Source organism: Podarcis filfolensis (genome assembly GCF_964270895.1).
Source record: "Podarcis filfolensis genome assembly, chromosome: 2".
NCBI lineage: Eukaryota > Metazoa > Chordata > Lepidosauria > Squamata > Lacertidae > Podarcis > Podarcis filfolensis.
This window is the reverse complement of record NC_139605.1, coordinates 3,670,765-3,689,262: the sequence shown is the minus strand read 5'-3', so window position 1 is coordinate 3,689,262 and position 18,498 is coordinate 3,670,765. Positions and strand designations below refer to the sequence as shown.

General features: G+C 46.6%; 1 protein-coding gene across 1 annotated transcript; it reads right to left on the bottom strand.

Moving 5' to 3' along the window:
- Positions 1-8,180: 8,180 nt before the first annotated feature.
- LOC310756730 (uncharacterized protein) lies at positions 8,181-18,498 on the bottom strand. Its single transcript, XM_083601362.1, has 4 exons — positions 18,478-18,498; positions 17,777-17,940; positions 12,813-12,986; positions 8,181-12,370 (listed from the first exon to the last, which is right to left on the bottom strand). The coding sequence occupies exons 2-4, from the start codon at positions 17,874-17,876 to the stop codon at positions 10,845-10,847; spliced, it is 1,800 nt and encodes a 599-aa protein (XP_083457488.1). The 5' UTR covers positions 17,877-17,940; positions 18,478-18,498; the 3' UTR covers positions 8,181-10,844.

Genomic DNA, 18,498 nt, shown 5'->3' with positions numbered 1-18,498 from the left:
TGGCCCAGGGGGCGTGGCCCAGGCCCTCTCTCCCAGCTATAAAGGGACTCCTGCTGCAGTGAGGCCTCAGACCATCGGCTGGGTGAGGACTGCAGGGCCTGCTCCCTTCCAGGGCCTTTTCCAACTGGCCCAGGGGGCGTGGCCCAGGCCCTTTTTGGAACAAACTTTTTGGGAAGGGTGGGAAGTGTTCTGCCATTGCTTCCCTGTTCCAGGGGGTTAATGTGCTTTAAAATGTCCTCAAGCAGTCGGTGGCAATTTAAATTTTTATTTCTTTTTTTCCTTTTTTCCTTTGTTGGGGGTGGGTGGGATGGATATTTGGTTGGGGATTAATTTTATTATAATTGTTCTGTTCTTTTTTGTTGTTGTTGTTTTATTGGTTCTGTATAGTTTGCGTTTTGTTTTTAAGGGGCGGGATCAGGGCTGCCTGGGAGTGGGGCCCCAGCCAACACGATGGCTGGGACAAGTTCCACAGGGGGGGAAGCACTGGGACATCCGATCTCGGTGATCATGGGCAGGAGGCGGAGTTACGCTAAGACCAGACCATGTCATTACCGAGGAGGCAGGTTTAGTCGTTGTTTGAAGACTATCCCTGCCTCCGGGTCTGGCCTTGACCGGATGGATACTGGAATCAACAGGGGAAACCTACATGACCTGAAGGTGTTGCTGTGTAATGCCAGGTCAATGATGAATAAAACCACTGCCATCCACGACCTGATTGTGGATGGAGGATTTGACCTGGCATGTGTGACAGAGACCTGGTTGGAGGAAGCAGATGGGCCTGTCCTTGCCGCTGCTTGGCAACCAGGTTTCTCTTATGCACAGCAACCCAGGTCATGTGGGCGGGGAGGGGGGGTTGCAGTGATTTTTAGGAAGTCACTAGCTTGCACCAGGCATCCTACTGGGAAGATCCAGTTTTCTGAGTGCATGTTCTGGAAGTTGGGCAATAGGGGCAGTACAGGATTCCTTTTGGTGTACCGGCCTCCCCGCTGCACCAAGGATTCCCTGTCTGAGCTGCTTCAGGTCGTGGCGGATTTTCTCCTGGAGACACCTAGTTTGGTTGTCCTAGGGGATTTTAGCATCCATGCCGACACGACCTTACAAGGGGCCGCTCGGGACTTCGTGGAAAGCATGGCCTCCATGGGGCTGTCCCTGAATAAGTTTGGCCCAACTCATAGTCATGGACATGCCTTAGACCTGGTGTTCACCTCTAGTGACGTGGGTGATCTGACACTAAGTAAAAGTGAAACAAAAGAAGTGCCATGGTCAGATCACTTCCTGGTGCAACTGGACTTCTCCGCGACCCTTCCCCTCTGCAGGGAGGTGGGACCAATTCGGATGGTCCGCCCCCGCCACTTAATGGATCCAAATGGTTTCCAGAGAGTGGTAGGGGATGCTTTATCCCATGTTGATGGCCTTTCAGCTGATTCCCTGGTGGCCCGCTGGAATGCGGAGTTAACCAGGGCTATCGACTGTCTGGCTCCGAAGCGCCCTCTCCGATTGCATGGAGCCCGGACAGCCCCGTGGTTTTCTTCGGAGCTGAGGGCGATGAAACAATCGCTGAGACGGCTAGAGCATCGGTGGCAAAAAACTCACTCCGAATCTGACCGGACACAGGTTAGAGCTCAACTTCGAGCCTACCAAGTGCCGATAGCGATGGCAAAGAAGACTTTCTTCACCGCCTCTATTGCATCTGCAGAAAATAGTAGCAGGAGACTCTTTCAGGTGGTTCGCAATTTAACGGAACCACCTTTACCACCGGGGCCTTGTAAAGACCCCAAGATCTCCTGCAACGATTTTGCAAAGTTTTTTGCAGATAAAATCACTCATATTCGGAAGGAGCTAGACACCACCGTGGGAGCAGGGCTGGGGCGGGAGAGTGCTAGAGCTCTGTCTGGTCAAGTTGCATGGAATCAATTTCAATCCGTTACCCCCGAGGATGTGGACAGGCTGCTTGGACGCGTGAAACCAACCACCTGTCTCCTTGATCCTTGCCCATCCTGGCTAATAAAAGCAAGCCAGGAAGAGCTGGGCGATGGGCTCTGCGGCTGCGGGGTGGTGAATGCTTCCCTCTGTGAGGGAACATTCCCAGATCCGCTGAAAGAGGCGGTCATTAAACCGCTTCTTAAAAAACCATCTTTAGACCCGGCCAGTATGGCCAACTATCGCCCAGTCTCAAATCTTCCATTCTTGGGCAAGGTGATTGAGCGCGTGGTTGCTGAACAACTCCAGGCACGCCTGGAGGATGCGGACCATTTGGATCCCTTCCAATCAGGATTCAGGCCTCATCATGGGACTGAAACTGCCTTGGTCGCGCTGGTTGATGATCTCCGGCGAGCTAGGGACAAAGGTGAGAGTTGTTTCCTAGTTCTGCTGGATCTCTCAGCGGCCTTTGATACAATCGACCATAACATCCTTCTGGACCGTCTAGAGGGGCTGGGAGCTGGGGGCACTGTTATGCAGTGGTTTCGCTCCTTCCTCCTGGGCCGTGTTCAGAAAGTGGTGGGGGGGGATGAGTGCTCAGACCCCTGGGCCCTCACTTGTGGGGTGCCTCAGGGTTCCGTCCTCTCCCCCATGCTTTTTAACATGTATATGAAGCCACTGGGAGAGATCATCAGGGGGTTTGGACTGGGTGTCCATCAATATGCAGATGATACCCAGCTCTACCTCTCTTTCAAATCAGAACCAGTGAAGGCGGTGAAGGTCCTGTGTGAGTGCCTGGAGGCAGTTGGAGGATGGATGGCGGCTAATGGATTGAGGTTGAATCCTGACAAGACAGAAGTACTGTTTTTGGGGGACAGGGGGCGGGCTGGTGTGGAGGACTCCCTGGTCCTGAATAGGGTAACTGTGCCCCTGAAGGACCAGGTGCGCAGCCTGGGAGTCATTTTGGACTCACAGCTGTCCATGGAGGCGCAGGTCAATTCTGTGTCCAGGGCAGCTGTCTACCAACTCCACCTGGTACGCAGGCTGAGACCCTACCTGCCCGCGGACTGTCTCGCCAGAGTGGTGCATTCTCTGGTTATCTCCCGCTTGGACTACTGCAATGCGCTCTACGTGGGGCTACCTTTGAAGGTGACTCGGAAACTACAACTAATCCAGAATGCGGCAGCTAGACTGGTGACTGGGGGCGGCCGCCGAGACCACATAACACCGGTCTTGAAAGACCTACATTGGCTCCCAGTACGTTTCCGAGCACAATTCAAAGTGCTGGTGTTGACCTTTAAAGCCCTAAACGGCCTCGGCCCAGTATACCTGAAGGAGCGTCTCCACCCCCATCGTTCTGCCCGGATGCTGAGGTCCAGCGCCGAGGGCCTTCTGGCGGTTCCCTCATTGCGAGAAGCAAAGCTACAGGGAACCAGGCAGAGGGCCTTCTCGGTAGTGGCGCCTGCCCTGTGGAACGCCCTCCCATCGGATGTCAAAGCGATAAATAACTACCTGACATTCAGAAGACATCTTAAGGCAGCCCTGTTCAGGGAAGTTTTTAATCTGTGATATTTTAGTGTATTTTTGGTTTTCTATGGAAGCCGCCCAGAGTGGCTGGGGAAACCCAGCCAGATGGGCGGGGTACAAATAATAAATTATTATTATTATTATTATTATTATTATTATTATTATTATTATTAACCTTGACTTACGTACGGCTCTACTTACATACGATTCCAGTTATGACCTTCAGTAGGTACTTCGACTTAGGAACTTTCCTCTAGATACGAACAGAGGCATCCCTTCTTATTGTGGGAGCAAATGCATAAAAATAATAATAATAATATTTGTACACCGCCCATCTGACTGGGTTGCCCCAGTACTTTATTTCCTTTCTCCTGAACTTCCTTGTACTAAGCTTCATTGCATTGGCCCCACAGATTTCTAGAATTACTAAAACCGGAGAAAGACTTTTCCCCATCTTCATTCACTACACCATGCATAATGCACACCTCTATCATGATTCTGACAGCGTAGACACAACAGGGAAACTCGAGGTGTAAATGACACACTATTAGGTGTGGTGTGCAGTAGGGCCGATGTTGTGGAAGATAGAGGAAGGAGGAATTTCACTGTCAATATTTACCATTTTCAGAGGAAGAAGAAAGGGTTGGTGAGATGGAGATCTAAAGGTAAAGGTAAAGGGACCCCTGACCGTTAGGTCCAGTCGTGATCGACTCTGGGGTTGCACACTCATCTCGCTCTATAGGCCGAGGGAGCCGGCGTACAGCTTCCGGGTCATGTGGCCAGCATGACTAAGCCGCTTCTGGCGAACCAGAGCAGCACACAGAAACGCCGTTTACCTTCCCGCCGGAGCGGTACCTATTTATCTACTTGCACTTTGATGTGCTTTTGAACTGCTAGGTGGGCAGGAGCAAGGACCGAGCAACGGGAGCTCACCCTGTTGCGGGGATTCGAACCGCCGACCTTCTGATCGGCAAGTCCTAGGCTCTGTGGTTTAACCCACAGCGTCACCCGCGTCCTATCCTAGTCTGTAGGCAGCATCAAAAAAAGGTAAAAGGAAAAGGGTCAGGGGACTAGGTCCAGTCGTGGCTGACTCTGGGGTTGCGACGCTCATCTCGCTTTACAGGCCAAGGGAGCCGGTGTACAGCTTGCAGGTAATGAGGTCAGCATGACTAAGCCGCTTCTGGCGAACCAGAGCAGCTCACGGAAAAGCCGTTTACCTTCGGCAAGTCCTAGGCTCTGTGGTTTAACCCACAGCGCCACCTGCGTTGACATCAATACAAATTGACATCAATACAAATGCCAGAATTAATACACGATCCTCTGGCCGCAGATAAAACATGGGAAGCAAACAATAGGATTTCTTTCGATTAAAAATAAATAAATTGTGCAATGTTAGAAAGAGAATCAGGTAACAGAACTTATTCTCGTTGCCTCTGCTTAAATTTTCTGCAGTTTTTGCTGTCTGCTGGTTATCTTCATCTTCATCTAGAAGAAGAAAGGGCACACCTGAGCTGGGATGGATAGTAGCAGAGAGGTAATAACGTCGCTCTTCAAATAGAGTGCAAGCCAGCAGCAACTGAGCTACAGATTCAATACTGACATCTCCACATGGACAAATACATGTGTGTACAGTCATACCTCGGGTTACAGACACTTCAGGTTGTGTTTTTTCGGGTTACGGACCTGCCAAAACCCAGAAGTACCAGAATGAGTTACTTCCGGTTTTCGGCGGTCACGCATGAAAAGGCCCTGGCTCTGGTTGAGGCTAATCTGACTTCCTTAGGGCCCGGGACCTCTAGGGTGTTACTATTTATGGACCTTCAGGTTATCTATGGGGCATACTATACCATGGGCCATAGTCTTCTCCCTGGTCCTCTCATAGGCCATCAGCTCGAATGAAGAGCAGGCTTACTTCCATTTGAGGAACGACGGGGTTCTATTCAAGCTGGATAGAACCCGAACCGATGGCTTCAACTTCCAGTAAAGGAGATGCCTACTACACATCAGGAAGAACTTTCTGATAGTAAGAGCTGTTTGAAAGTGGAACAGACTCCCTCAGGAGGTGGTGGACTCCCCTTCCATGGAGTTTTTAAAGCAAAGCTTAGATGGTCATCTGCCATGGATGCTTTAGTTGAGAATCCTGCATTGCAGGGGGCTGGAGTAGGTGTCCCTTGGGTCCCTTCCAACTCTATGATTCTATAGCCTTGAACAAGTTGCTAGGCAACAGAAAATTTCCCCAGCAAGAGGTGTCCTTATCAGGGCATGCGATCAACTCAGTCTGGGTCAGTGTAAATGAGTATGTGAATGGGTCAGCATTAGGTCTCTGGCCGGATGGCTAAAAAGAGACAATTATTATGTTTCTTTGTTTGTTTCTATATTAATGACCAGCGTAAAGTTTTGTAAATAATAAAGACTCTGAGAAACAACAAAAAGAGAGAGAGAGAAACAGAAACAAATGGTGTTTATTCCAGAGATAGCTGGAATGCTGCTGCTGCTATAAACAATTTAATTTTTAAAATCTCTGCTAAATATCCTGAAACCATCTCGATGGTTTCAAGTACGTATACCATTCCTCAACAGATATTGGATTACAAATTCCTTTAAAAAAAAAAAATATTTATTTATTATTAATGTTGCAATACGTATATGAAATCTTTACCTAATGATGAATTACAAATTCATTGCAAGTAGATCAGGTATCCCCAAACTTGGCCCTCCAGATGTTTTGGGACTACAACTCCCATCATCCCTAGCTAACAGGACCAGTGGTCAGGGATGATGGGAATTGTAGTACCAAAACATCTGGAGGGCCAAGTTTGGGGATGCCTGAAGTAGATACTTTAAGCTTCAAATGGGTCTCCAGTAGGTCTCTCTCCAAAGAATGTCAGACAGAGGACAGTCCAAAATTATATGGTATATTGTCTCTAGTGTTTTCACTCCACAATAGCAAATCTATATAGTAGCAAATTTATGATGGTATAAGTTTTTCTGGACTACCGTTCATTTCAGCATCATGGCATGCATCTGATGAGTTAGACTGGGGTAGTCCAACCTGCAGCTCACTGGGCCTTTGCCGCAGCCCTTGCCCTCAGCTCCGTTCCTGCCCTTCAGCGGCTCTTCCAACTTTCCTGTCCCACAGAGGAGGAGGAGGAGCTTGTTGACAGGCAGAGGGCTGGGAGGCCAGCTTGCAAGCCCCAGCTGTGCCATCTCCTTCCATTGGCAACCTGGGCTTAAAAGCCAGGGCACACTATCAGCAGATAGAACTGCGCACACAGAATAGGCGTGAGGCTTTTGAAAGCATACTACAACTAGAGATTTAGTAATCATAAATCAGGACAAAGAAACATGTCTCTCTCTCTCATGTCATCTCAGAGAGAACAGGAAAAGCAAAAGATATACACACAACAGAAGTTCCCAGCATACTGTGCTGGAATGTAAACAGACATGTGACACGTAACAATCCCACGTCTGTTCCTTAAGGTGGAACGGAAATGTCAACAGAGTTTCCTCCTCTCACTGGTTAGGTGCTTGGGCTCTCTTAACTGCAAACAAGTGCTGTTAACAAGGGAGTACAAGCATGGAAGGGGGATGACCACAATGGGGAGAGCTGGACACAAAATTTCTGGACATTTTGAGGCCCCACCTTTTGATTGGTGGTGTGATGGCCTGGGAATCTGATTCAGAGGCTGAACCTGAGGAATCCCAGCCTGCACAGGAGTCCCCGCCTCCAGGGCTGGCTGAGCCGGGGCAGGGGCTTGAAACTGAAGGGCCCTCACCTGTGCCAGATCCTCAGGAGACACCAGCTGAATCCGCTCTGGCTCCAGAGGTGATCGAGCCTGCAGGTGCTCCTCTCCCAGCCCTGTCAGGGGAAGGTGAGGTTGCCTCTGGGTTCAGTAACCCTCCAGTCTCTCCGGAGCTGCAGAGGCTCAGGGCAGAGAGGCGGAGGGAACTAAGTTCTCACAGGAGGAGTGCTCGCCTTAAGGCCAGGGGAGGTGAGACACCTGTGGGCCAGGACCGCCCTATGCCTCAGAGGAGATAAAGGCCAGTCAGCCCAGTCCCAGGTTGCGGGAGCAACATCGTTGGTAACCTGTTCCTGCCGGCACCCTGACCTGCTCTCCTGACCATGCCCGACTCCTCGCTTCACCCCTGACAGATAGCCTCCTTACCCTCGACCTAGGACCGGACTTCGACCACGCTGCACGGTAACCCCACGGTAACAGGCGGGCTGGCTTGGTGATGCAGAGTGAGAAGCGTGGCTTGGCGGTGGTGCCCCTTTGAGGGAAGCAGCAATGGCAACGGCAACAGGAGGTCGGAGCAAAGCTTCCTGGCCAGGAGGCTGCAGAGCCAGGTGTCCCCCATCTCAGATGTGTGCACATCTGGTTCCTCTTGAATGTGAATGCAGATGCCGTGTACCAGCAAATTCTAAATGGGCATATGCTACAGACATTGGCTGACACCTTTCCCTGGGATATGCAGTGCTTGTTGCCTGAAGCAGACTTCGGACTGATCCAGCAGCGCTCTGCATATGTTCTTGTGAACGGGTGGCTGGTTCTTATGGAGGGACGCACACTTTCCTGGAGGTCCCCCATTACATTTCCTGCAAATGTTCCAAACAGGATGCAGCATTCTTTGGTGAGAGGGGCAGGGGGACATCCACCTGTCGGATGCCTGTAAACTCTTCAGCACACACCCGAAAGATGTGTGCACACATAGCAGAGTCAGCGAAAGCAAGATTGCGCAGAAAATGTGGCGTCAAGCATTTATTATTTACAGCAAAGAAAACGAAAGAAACATGGCGTGAGTGTCTTCTCACACATCTCTCTGTCTGGAGAGAGAGAAACAAAGAGAAGTATGTCAACCTGACTTCTGCTTATACACAAACAATGATAAGAAATGGAAACATCCAATCATGTGACCCTCTGCAATAGTAGCATTGAAAATACTGAAGGGATCATAAAAAAAAATTATTGCTCCAGCATTTGAGGTGGCTTTTTCTTTCCTCAAATGCTCATATGAAAAGATTTAACACTGGACTTCCCGTTGTCTCCATACTTTATTTAACCATTACTGACTTATTGCAAAAACACATCCACTTGTTGTATAAGAAAATATTATTTCTCCTGTGTCCTTTTTCTTACTTAAAACAGCTACAGATGTCCGAGTTCAAGCTGCAACAACTGTTCTTAAGATATCTTTTAAAAACTTCCCATTTTGAAATAAATACTTGTTTTGAATTATCTTTTATTTTTTTGGCTAGATTGGCTAGCTCTGCATATTAGACCAATTCTTGTAACCATTCTAACCTGGAAGGAACTTTATCACTCTTCCAATTTGTTGCTATTAGGACTCTGGCGGCAACAGTGGCGTATAAAAAGACCTCTCTTACATTTCTAGGAATATCGGGGCCTGTGATAAAAAGGCTTCTGGTTTTTTGGGGAAACAAACATTTAACATTTTTTAAAGTTCTATATAGATGTCATCCCAGAAAACCTTGATTTTTTTTACACAGCCACCACATATGGAACATTGTGCCTGTTCCTTCTCCGTATCTCCAACAATTACTAGAAACGTTTTTATACATTTTTGAAACTTTCCATGGGGTCAAATACCAAAAGTATTGCATTTTTTTTGGAAATTTCCCCTCAAGGTATAGCCCGCTGTTAATTTCAAATTTACTTTCCATAAATATTCCCACTCTTTCATATCTGTTATACCCCAAATCATGTGCCCATTTAATCATGACAGCTTTAACCTCCTCCTCGACTTCCCAGTCAAGAAAAAGAAGAAGAGTTTGGACTTGATATCCCGCCTTTCACTCCCCTTAAGGAGTCTCAAAGTAGCTAACAATCTCCTTTCCCTTCCTCCCCTACAACAAACACTGTTAGGTGAGTGAGGCTGAGAGACTTCAGACAAGTGTGACTAGTCCAATGTCACCCAGCAGCTACATGTGGAGGAGCGGGGAAGCCAACCCGGTTCACCAGATTACAAGTCCACCGCTTTTATTAATAGCTGTTTTCACACACAAAATCAGTGTGATACCTTGGTTTACGAACTTAATCTGTTCAGGAAGTTCATTTTAAGCCATAGCGTTCTTAAACCAAGGCATGCTTTCCCATAGAAAGTAATGGAAAATGAATTAATCCGTTGCAGACAATGAAAAAAAACCCACTAAAACAGCAATTTAACATGAATCTTACTATCTAACAAGACCACTGATCCATAAAAGGATGGCAATAATCAATGTACTGTACAATAAAATAAATAAGACAGTATTGTAGATGATAAAACTCAAAATTATTATTTTTTCTTACATGCACTGATGATAATAACTGTTTGGATGAGGCACTTTTATAATAATAATTTATTATTTATACCCAGCCCATCTGGCTGGGTTTCCCCAGCCACTCTGGGTGGCTTCCAACTGAATATTAAAAACAATACAGCATTAGACATTAAAAACTTCGATAAGAGGGCTGCCTTCAGTTGTCTCTTAAAAGTAAAATAGTTGTTTATTGCCTTGACATCTGCTGGGAGGGCGTTCCACAGGGCAGGCGCCACTACCAAGAAGGCCCTCTGCCTGGTTCCCTGTATCCATTTCTGCAGTCACACAATCAACCAGTAGCTGACCTGGGTTCCACACAGTCACAAAAACGAAGTAGCAAGCCAAAGTCAAAAGTCAGTACCATAAAACGAAGAACAAGTCACAGTAAAAAATAATAATGAAAAAGCCACAAAAACAAAAACACAAAAAATAGCAAAGACAAAAGCTCCAAATATCACCTCTGTGTTGTGTGGGTGCTCCGGACTCAACGGCCAACAGACTCAACAGGAAGCCTCTGATTAGCAGTGGGGGACTCAATGTACAAATGGAACACACTCAACAGGAAGCAGAACATGTTCTGTTTCCAAGGCAAAATTCACAAACCCAAACACCTACTTACAGGTTTCCAGCGTTTTCATTCCATGTTGTTCATAAACTAAGTTGTTCTTAAACCAAGGTACCACTGGAGTTGGCACTGGGAATCTGATTAACCCACATATTGTGAAAAATATCCATTGTCCTGATACAGTCCACAAGTGACAGCATTGAACCTCTTGGTGCATTGTCATGCTAGTCTGCCTTTGAGGTTCATTTGTTCCAGAAAAGTGAACAAAATACAGTGAATGTGTTTCCACACTGCCCCATCGAAAACTCCCTCAAATTATGTCCACGGTCAACTCTAGCATTCTAGAATTCTATGTAAAAGAATGAACATCGAGTGAATGTTCACTAAGTTTCTCACGTTGACTGAAGCTCTTTCCACACTCCAAGTATTTAGTGTTTCACTCCTGTATGAGTACGTTTATGTAAAGTAAGGTGTGCCCTCCGACGGAAACTCTTTCCACACTCCATACATTTAAATGGTTTCTCCCGTGTGGGTTCGATGATGAATATTAAGGGAGTAACTTTCACTGAACCTCTTTCCACACTCCATACATTTAAAGGGTTTCTCCCCTGTGTGAGTTCGTTGATGCAAATAAAGCCGATTCTTCCAACTGAAGCTCTTTCCACACTCCATACATTTAAAGGGTTTCTCCCCTGTGTGAGTATGTTTATGTAAAGTAAGCTGTGCACTCTGATGGAAACTCTTTCCACACTCCATACGTTTCTCCCCCGTGTGAGTTCTCTGATGTTTACGAAGTTTATCACGTCGACTGTAGCTCTTTCCACACTCCAAGCATTTAAAGTGTTTCACCCCTGTGTGAGTTTGCTGGTGTGTTCTAAGGGCTCCACTGTGACTGAAGCTCTTTCCACATTGCATACATTTAAATGGTTTCTCCCCTGTGTGAGTTCTCTGGTGTTCACTAAGTCTATATCGTCGACTGAAGCTCTTTCCACACTCCAAGCATTTAAAGTCTTTCACCCCTGTGTGAGTATGTTTATGTATGTTAAGGTGTGGAATCTGACGGAAACTCTTTCCACACTCCATACATTTAAATGGTTTAACTCCTGTGTGAGTTCGCTGATGTATAGTAAGGTTGGAACTCTTACCAAAGCTCTTTCCACACTCCATACATTTAAATGGTTTAACTCCTGTGTGAGTTCGCTGATGTGTACGAAGGTTGGAACTCTGACCAAAGCGCTTTCCACACTCCATACATTTAAGTGGTTTCTCTCCTGTGTGAGTTCGTTGATGTTCTGCATGTGTTCGACTATCAGTGGAAGTCTTTCCACATTCCAAACATTTAAATAGTTTCTCCCCCGTGTGTGTTCGTCGATGTGAAGTGAGGTGTGTCTTTCGTCCGAACCACTTTCCACACTCTAGACATTCAAATGGTTTCTCCCCTGTGTGAGTCCGTTGATGTACACGAAGTAAACTAATATAACGGAAGCTCTTTCCACACTCCATACATATGAATGGCTTTTCCCCTGTGTGAATTAGTTGATGTTTTCTAAGTGTTCCCCTGTCATTGAAGCTCTTTTTACACTCCATACATTCAAATGGTTTCTCCCCTGTGTGGGTTCGATGATGTAAAGCAAGGCTTGAACTATAACTGAAACTCTTTCCACACTCCATACATTTAAATGGTTTCTCCCCTGTGTGACTTCGATGATGCATATGAAGGGACCAACTTTCGCTGAAGCTCTTTCCACACTCCATACATTTAAATGGTTTCTCTCCTGTGTGAGTCCGTTGATGTCTTGTAAGTTTTCCACTCGCACTGAAACACTTACCACACTCCACACATTCATATTGTTTTTCCCCTGTATGAATTCGCTGATGTTGTTTAAGAGTGGCATTACTACTATAACTCTTTCCACACTCATTACATTGAAATGGTTTTCCCCCCGTGTGAGTTCGTTGATGGTTTGCAAGGTTTCCACCATCAATAAAGCTCATTCCACGTTCTGCAGAGTTCTGTTGATTGTCTGCACCACCTGCTTTGAAGCAAAGGGATAAATGCTTTTAGGGTTTCAAGGAATATCTTTGTATGAAGGGTGATATATAAATTACATACATAATTATAATTGTCTAGAAAAATATAGAAGTGGTAGAAGTGTTTCTAAAAAATAAATAATCTATAATTACTAAAAGCATTTCCCCAACACCCTTTACCCATATTTCTGTATTAGTTTAGGTAATCATCATCATTTAATCATGTAGTGGGGGGGGGGACATGTAAAATCAAAACGCTGTGAGAGGAAAAAGGTTTCTGGCTACTCTATGAAAGCAGATTCCAGAAACAAAGAGGAGCAAGGGAAAAGGCCTCTTTGCCTCCTTCTTCCTGCCTTTTCTCTCCTCCATCTTTTCCCCTTGCCAATGTGTTTCCCTCCTCCTGTCTCTTTCCACCCCTGCGCCCATATCTTATCCCCTGCAACTCACCAGATCTCTCTGAGGGCCCTAGGAGGGAATGCTCAACAGTTTTGGGGAGGGATGCAGGAGGCAGCCTGACCAAGTCAACCGTCCATCTTCCTCCTTCCATCCTCGCTAGGTTTGCATTATCAGACTCTTTCAACCTTCCTGAGGAGCTCAGAAGCGAAAACGAGCTGCAGGTTCCTGAGGGATGAAGAAACAAAGGGAGCCTCACATTTAGCTGTTGAAGGGTAAGTCTTTCACTGTTTCCATGGTGAAAGAGGGTGCCTTCCTCCTGAAACCCACCATGCAAGAAAAATAGGTCCTGCTCCAATGTGGAATAAATGAATAAAAATGAATCCTTAGCTGAATCAAAGGATTCTCCCTAAACTCCTTTCCGTGTTAGAGGGTGCAACTAAGACTAAGAAAGACTAAGAATGTGTTCAAGGCCTATGCTGACCCTGAGAGTGATAGCTTTATAGTTTAGAGGTGACTCGAGATAACAAGGAGAAATAGCAGATGATAGTTTAAGAACTAGTACGCATTCTCAAACGCTTCATGAATACACACCCCTAAAGGAGAAACGGCTAATTTGAATGGACATTGGATGCATGTTATTGGTGGGGGTACATATTAGAGGGACATATGTGTAGGTAGATTGGGTAGCCTGTAAACTGCAATTTCTTAACCAATAGGAATTGTAGGAGGGATATTCGAATAGTTTTAGGTTATAAAATATGTGTGTTGTAAGCTTGGAATGAGCACTCCTTTACAGCGTGAGCTAAGGAGTCGCCCATGCAGTCCTATTACGACAATAAATCTAGTGATGCCTGATCGTGGTGTAGACTCCTTTTTTACACAGAGTTAATTGACACCCTCTGGGTAAAGATTCCTTGGGACAGAATTTCTCCAACAATTTTGGTGGAGCACGCAGGCAGGTGAACCCAGATTGCCAACCTCACCTAGCGAAGCCCGGACGACACCTTTAGCGCATGACCCGTCCGACGGAGTTCCGTTGCCGCTGGGACCTCAGAAGCCCACCGACTTAAGGGGACACCTGGGAGACTCTATACCAGGGGTCAGCAAACTTTTCCAGCAGGGGGCCAGTCCATTGTCCCTCAGAACTTGGGGGGGGGGGCAGATTATATTTTGGAAAAAATATATGAACAAATTCCTATGTCCCACAAATAAATTGACACCCTCTGGGTAAAGATCCCTAGGACATATTTGTCCAACACCTTGCCAATGTGTTTCCCCCCTCCTGTCTCCATCCATCCCTGCCCTTTTCCCCTGCAACTCACCAGATCTCTCTGAGGGCCCTGGGAGGGAAGGCTCAACAGGTTTGGGGAGGGATGCAGGAGGCAGCCTGACCAAGTCAACCGTCCATCTTCCCCCTTCCATCCTCGCTAGCTTTGCAGGATCAGACTCTTTCAAACTTCCTAGGGAGCTCAGAAGCCAAAACAAGCTGCAGGTTCCTGAGAGGGAGGAAGAAACCAAAGGAGCTTCACAGACCCTGCAAGCCTTTTCCTGCCCCAGACATTTAGCTGTTGAAGGGTGAGTCTTTCACTATTTCTGTGGTGAAAGAGGGGTGCCTTCCTCTTCAAACCCACCATGCAAGAAAACCCAGCTGCCTAGATGGCTGGGATAGAAGTAATAACACAACAGTGGTACCTCGGGTTACATACGCTTCAGGTTACATACGCTTCAGGTTACAGACTCCACTAACCCAGAAATATTACCTCTGGGAATAACAGATTTGGATATTCCACAAAAGAGGAAGGGTATCTTTTTATATGCGACGGCGGCAGCAAGAGTTTTGATCGCAGCAAAATGGAAGAGTAATGAAATCCCCTCTATACAAGATAGCTATCCAAAAGCTGACAGAATATGCCGAATTAGATGGTTTATCAGAAAAAATAAATAATAAATCAAAACAGGAATTTGTTTCTAAATGGGAGGTTTTCAAAGAATATCTGAAAAATAAATATAATAGTTTAAATTCAGTTGCAGCATTCGAGGAACTTCAGTAATAGTTGCAAGGTAGATATAAGAAATTAGATTTATTGAGAATAAGTTTAATTATGAAAAAAAATGTGTATTGGCAATAAGTAATATGAACTTCAAATATGGAATAGATGGGAGGTTGGGTCTTTAGTGTTGAGACCAATAGATGCTTTATTGTTTGCTAAGAAAATTTTGTGTCTATGGTTATTTTTGTAATTTGTGTGTAATTTGGTATTTGTGTTTCTGTTGTTGTTGTTGTTTTTCTTGTTGTATAAATAAAATAAAATGGAACTAAAAAAAAAAAAGAAATATTACCTCGGGTTAAGAAATTTGCTTCAGGGTGAGAACAGAAATTGTGCTCTGGCGGCGCGGCAGTAGCAGGAGGCCCCATTAGCTAAAGTGGAGCTTCAGGTTAAGAACAGTTTCAGGTTAAGAACGGACCTCCAGAACGAATTAAGTTCTTAACCTGAGGTACCACTGTATTGTTATTGTTGTGATGATGATGATGACCTGAAAGAGGATCCTCTTGAGAAAACTAAGAGGACAAGAGAATGGGGGGAAATTATAATTTACCTAGGAGACCATTGTAAATAGATGAAAACATTAGCAGGATTTTAACCACACTGGTAAAGTATTAAAGATCACGGACCATTCAGATAGATTGGAAAATATGGACAACGGACTGATATGGAGTTGTAGATGGTAATATTAGGACCCACAGAGGGGATGGGGGGTGAGTCATGAGATGCAGAGTAATCTCTGTTTATGGATTTGTAATTTATTTTGTTATAAATGTATTTGTTACTTTAAAAAAACAATTTTCAAAAAAGAACCGTTCCCAAGAAGGGGAGATTAGAAACTAGCCAGAAGCAAAGGGGGCCTCAGAGACCCTGCAAGCATTTTCCTGCCCCAGAGGTTGAGCTGTTGAAGGGTAAGTCTCCCTGTGTGTGGAGGTACCACACACAGTCTCCATGGTGAAAGAGGGGTGCCTTCCTCTTGAAACCCACCATGCAAGAAAACCCAGCCGCCTTGAATGGCTGGGGAAACCCAGCCAGATGGGTGGGATATATATATAATAACATCATCATCATCATCGACTAGAGTCATGCCTTTTGCGTCTGCTTTTATCTCTGTTGGATGGGAGCTTTTGCATTGCAGCCTCCCTGGCCACAAGCTCCCAGTTATTTCAATACCCCCCCCCACAATAATAGGAATTATTATTTTTCCCCCGCCCATCAGGCAGGGCTTCCCCAGCCACTCTGCTGGCTGCCAGGTCTTCCCCCAACTCTCTTCCCCCAGCCTGGCTTCCCTTCCGCTGTAGCCCCTCCCCCCAGACCACGTGCCCTAGAAGGGACTATGGCCAGGACACAAAGAAAGACGAAAAATAATGCAGGCATTTTTATAAAATTCCACAGAGGGGCATCCTGTTAGGCTGCAATAGATTGTAATGGGTCGCTTTGAACTCAATTCAGCGCCAAATAATAATAATAATAATAATAATAATAATAATAATAATAATAGTAATTATAAAGAATCCCGCGAGCCCCCCCTCACCGCCCTGCGCATCTTTTGCCAGAACAAAGGCAGCAACCCTAAGCCATTCTGACCCACGTCGACCGAAGGGCGGACTCGGTCTAAGGCAGCGCCCCACGTTTGGATCCCCCAGAAGATCCGGCTTCCCCATTGGGAGGAGGAAGGGGGCAGGAATCCAGCTTCCAGGGAAGAAAGGCTTGGGGGGGGGATAGGACGCCCCCCGCCTCGTGCAGGGATGTGACTTAAAGGAGATTCCTGAGCAGGAGCAAGAAGGCTGGGCTTCCCTCCCAGAGATCCTCCCCTTCCCCCCTCAGCCCCCCAACACCCTCGTATTCGGGTCCCCCACCCACGAAATCTCCCCCTTGGCACGACTCACCCCTCGCCCTGCGCGCCGCATCTCTTCCTCTGCATCCGGAGGGACCACCCAAGACGAGCGGGGAGGGGAGGGGGGTGGGGACGGGGGAGGGTCTGTTCCCAGGCCTCTCTAGGCAGCCGGGCTCTCTCTATTCCCTGCCCCCTCCGCCTCCTCCCCAAATAGCACTACCTGCGCGCCTCGCCAGGTGCGTTTTCCGGGTCTAGGCAGGAGGAGGGATCCGGATCCCGCAGAGAAGGGCGCTGGATTAGAGACTTGGGTGCAAAACCAGCCTGGCTGGAGGATAGGGCCCCTCGCGGGCATCACTTTCTTTTTTTTTTAAAAAATTATATTTTATTAGTTTTCCATACATTTATACCACATTAACAATTTGTATTAAACTTTTCAATTTTTTTGACTTCCTTCGGCTTCTCTGCCAATCATTCAAATTCTAATTTTTTAAATACACATTTCCAATTTTTAATATTGCCTTTATACCTACCCCCCTCTTGTATTTTATAGTTTATTTATAGTTTAGAGGTGACTCGAGATAACAAGGAGAAATAGCAGGTGATAGTTTAAGAACTAGTACGTATGCTTCATGAACACACACCCCTAAAGGAGAAATGAAAAGAAAACCCAGCTGCCTATATGGTTGGGATAAATAATAATAATAATAGGGATATTACAATTTATCTAGGAGACCGTTGTAAGCAGATGAAAACATGAGAAGGATTTTAACTGCACTTGTAAGGTATTAAAGATTATGGATAACTTGGATGAACAGAAAAATATGGACAATGGACTTATATGCAGTTGTAGATGGTAATATTAGGACCAACTGAGGGGATGGGGGGAAGCCACAAGATTCAGGGTAATCTTCGTTTATGGATTTGTAATTTTTTTTGTAATAAAAAAAATTGTTTTAAAAAATCCAGATTTATTTTTTTTAAGAACCTTGCCCAAGAAGGGGAGATTAGCAACTAGCCAGCAGTCCTGCAGTGGAAATAGCACCTAACATTCAAAAGCCTGGGAGAAGGTTTTCCTCTTCACCATCCATCTATCGATCGTTCTGTGTCCCTATCTCCACTCCATAGGAACTTACCAGATGTCTCTGAGGGCCCTGGGAGAAAACGCCGAGAGGTTTTGGGGAGGGATGCAGGAGGCAGTCTGACAAGGTCAACTGTCCATCTTCCTCCTTCCATCCTTGCTAGGTTGGCAGGTTCAGCCGCTTTGGTCCTTCCTGAGGAGCTCAGAAGATGCAGGTTCCTGGGAGGGAGGAAGAAGCAAAGGCAGCCTCAGAGGCCCTGCAGGGATTCTCCTGCCCAGAACATTCTGCTGCCCCTAGAAAAGCCCCAAAGGGGTTTCCCCCTTCCCAACAGGAGCCCCATTTTTAAGGGGTTTTTTTTTTTGGGTGATACCAATTCAATCTTTCTCCCCACCGGGGCTTCCTTTTGAGTAAATCTACACAGGTTTGCTCTGCATAGTCCAACACACACCTCACCCCTGCAATGCACGGGTCGCAAGGAAAGTATCTGCCAAAGATGGATGCTCACCCTCTTTACCCACATGGCGTCCCCCCCTTCTCAAGGGGTGCCCACTTCTGAGCCCCCCAAAGAGCCCACTGCCCCACGGTGGGGTCATTAATGGGTGGGGGATGCTGGGACCTCAGAGGCCTTGGGTCCCATGGCTTCCCTTCCCTCCAGCCACCCAGGGGATCCTCCCAGTCATCCCTCAGCCCCCCCAATAGCCCCCTCTGCACCCCCCCCGTCGCACCAGGGCCTCCCCTTCGCACAAAGGACCCACCGCCCCAGAGGGCTCCCAAGA

Coding starts and splice junctions, on each gene's coding strand:
- LOC310756730 (XM_083601362.1), bottom strand. CDS start 17,876: ATGGAAGGAGGAAGATGGACAGTTGACCTTGTCAGACTGCCTCCTGCA. Junction 12,987..17,776: donor AGGGCCCTCAGAGACATCTG/GTAAGTTCCTAT, acceptor TTCATCCCTCAG/GAACCTGCAGCTCGTTTTCG. Junction 12,371..12,812: donor AGGGCCCTCAGAGAGATCTG/GTGAGTTGCAGG, acceptor TTTGCTTCAAAG/CAGGTGGTGCAGACAATCAA.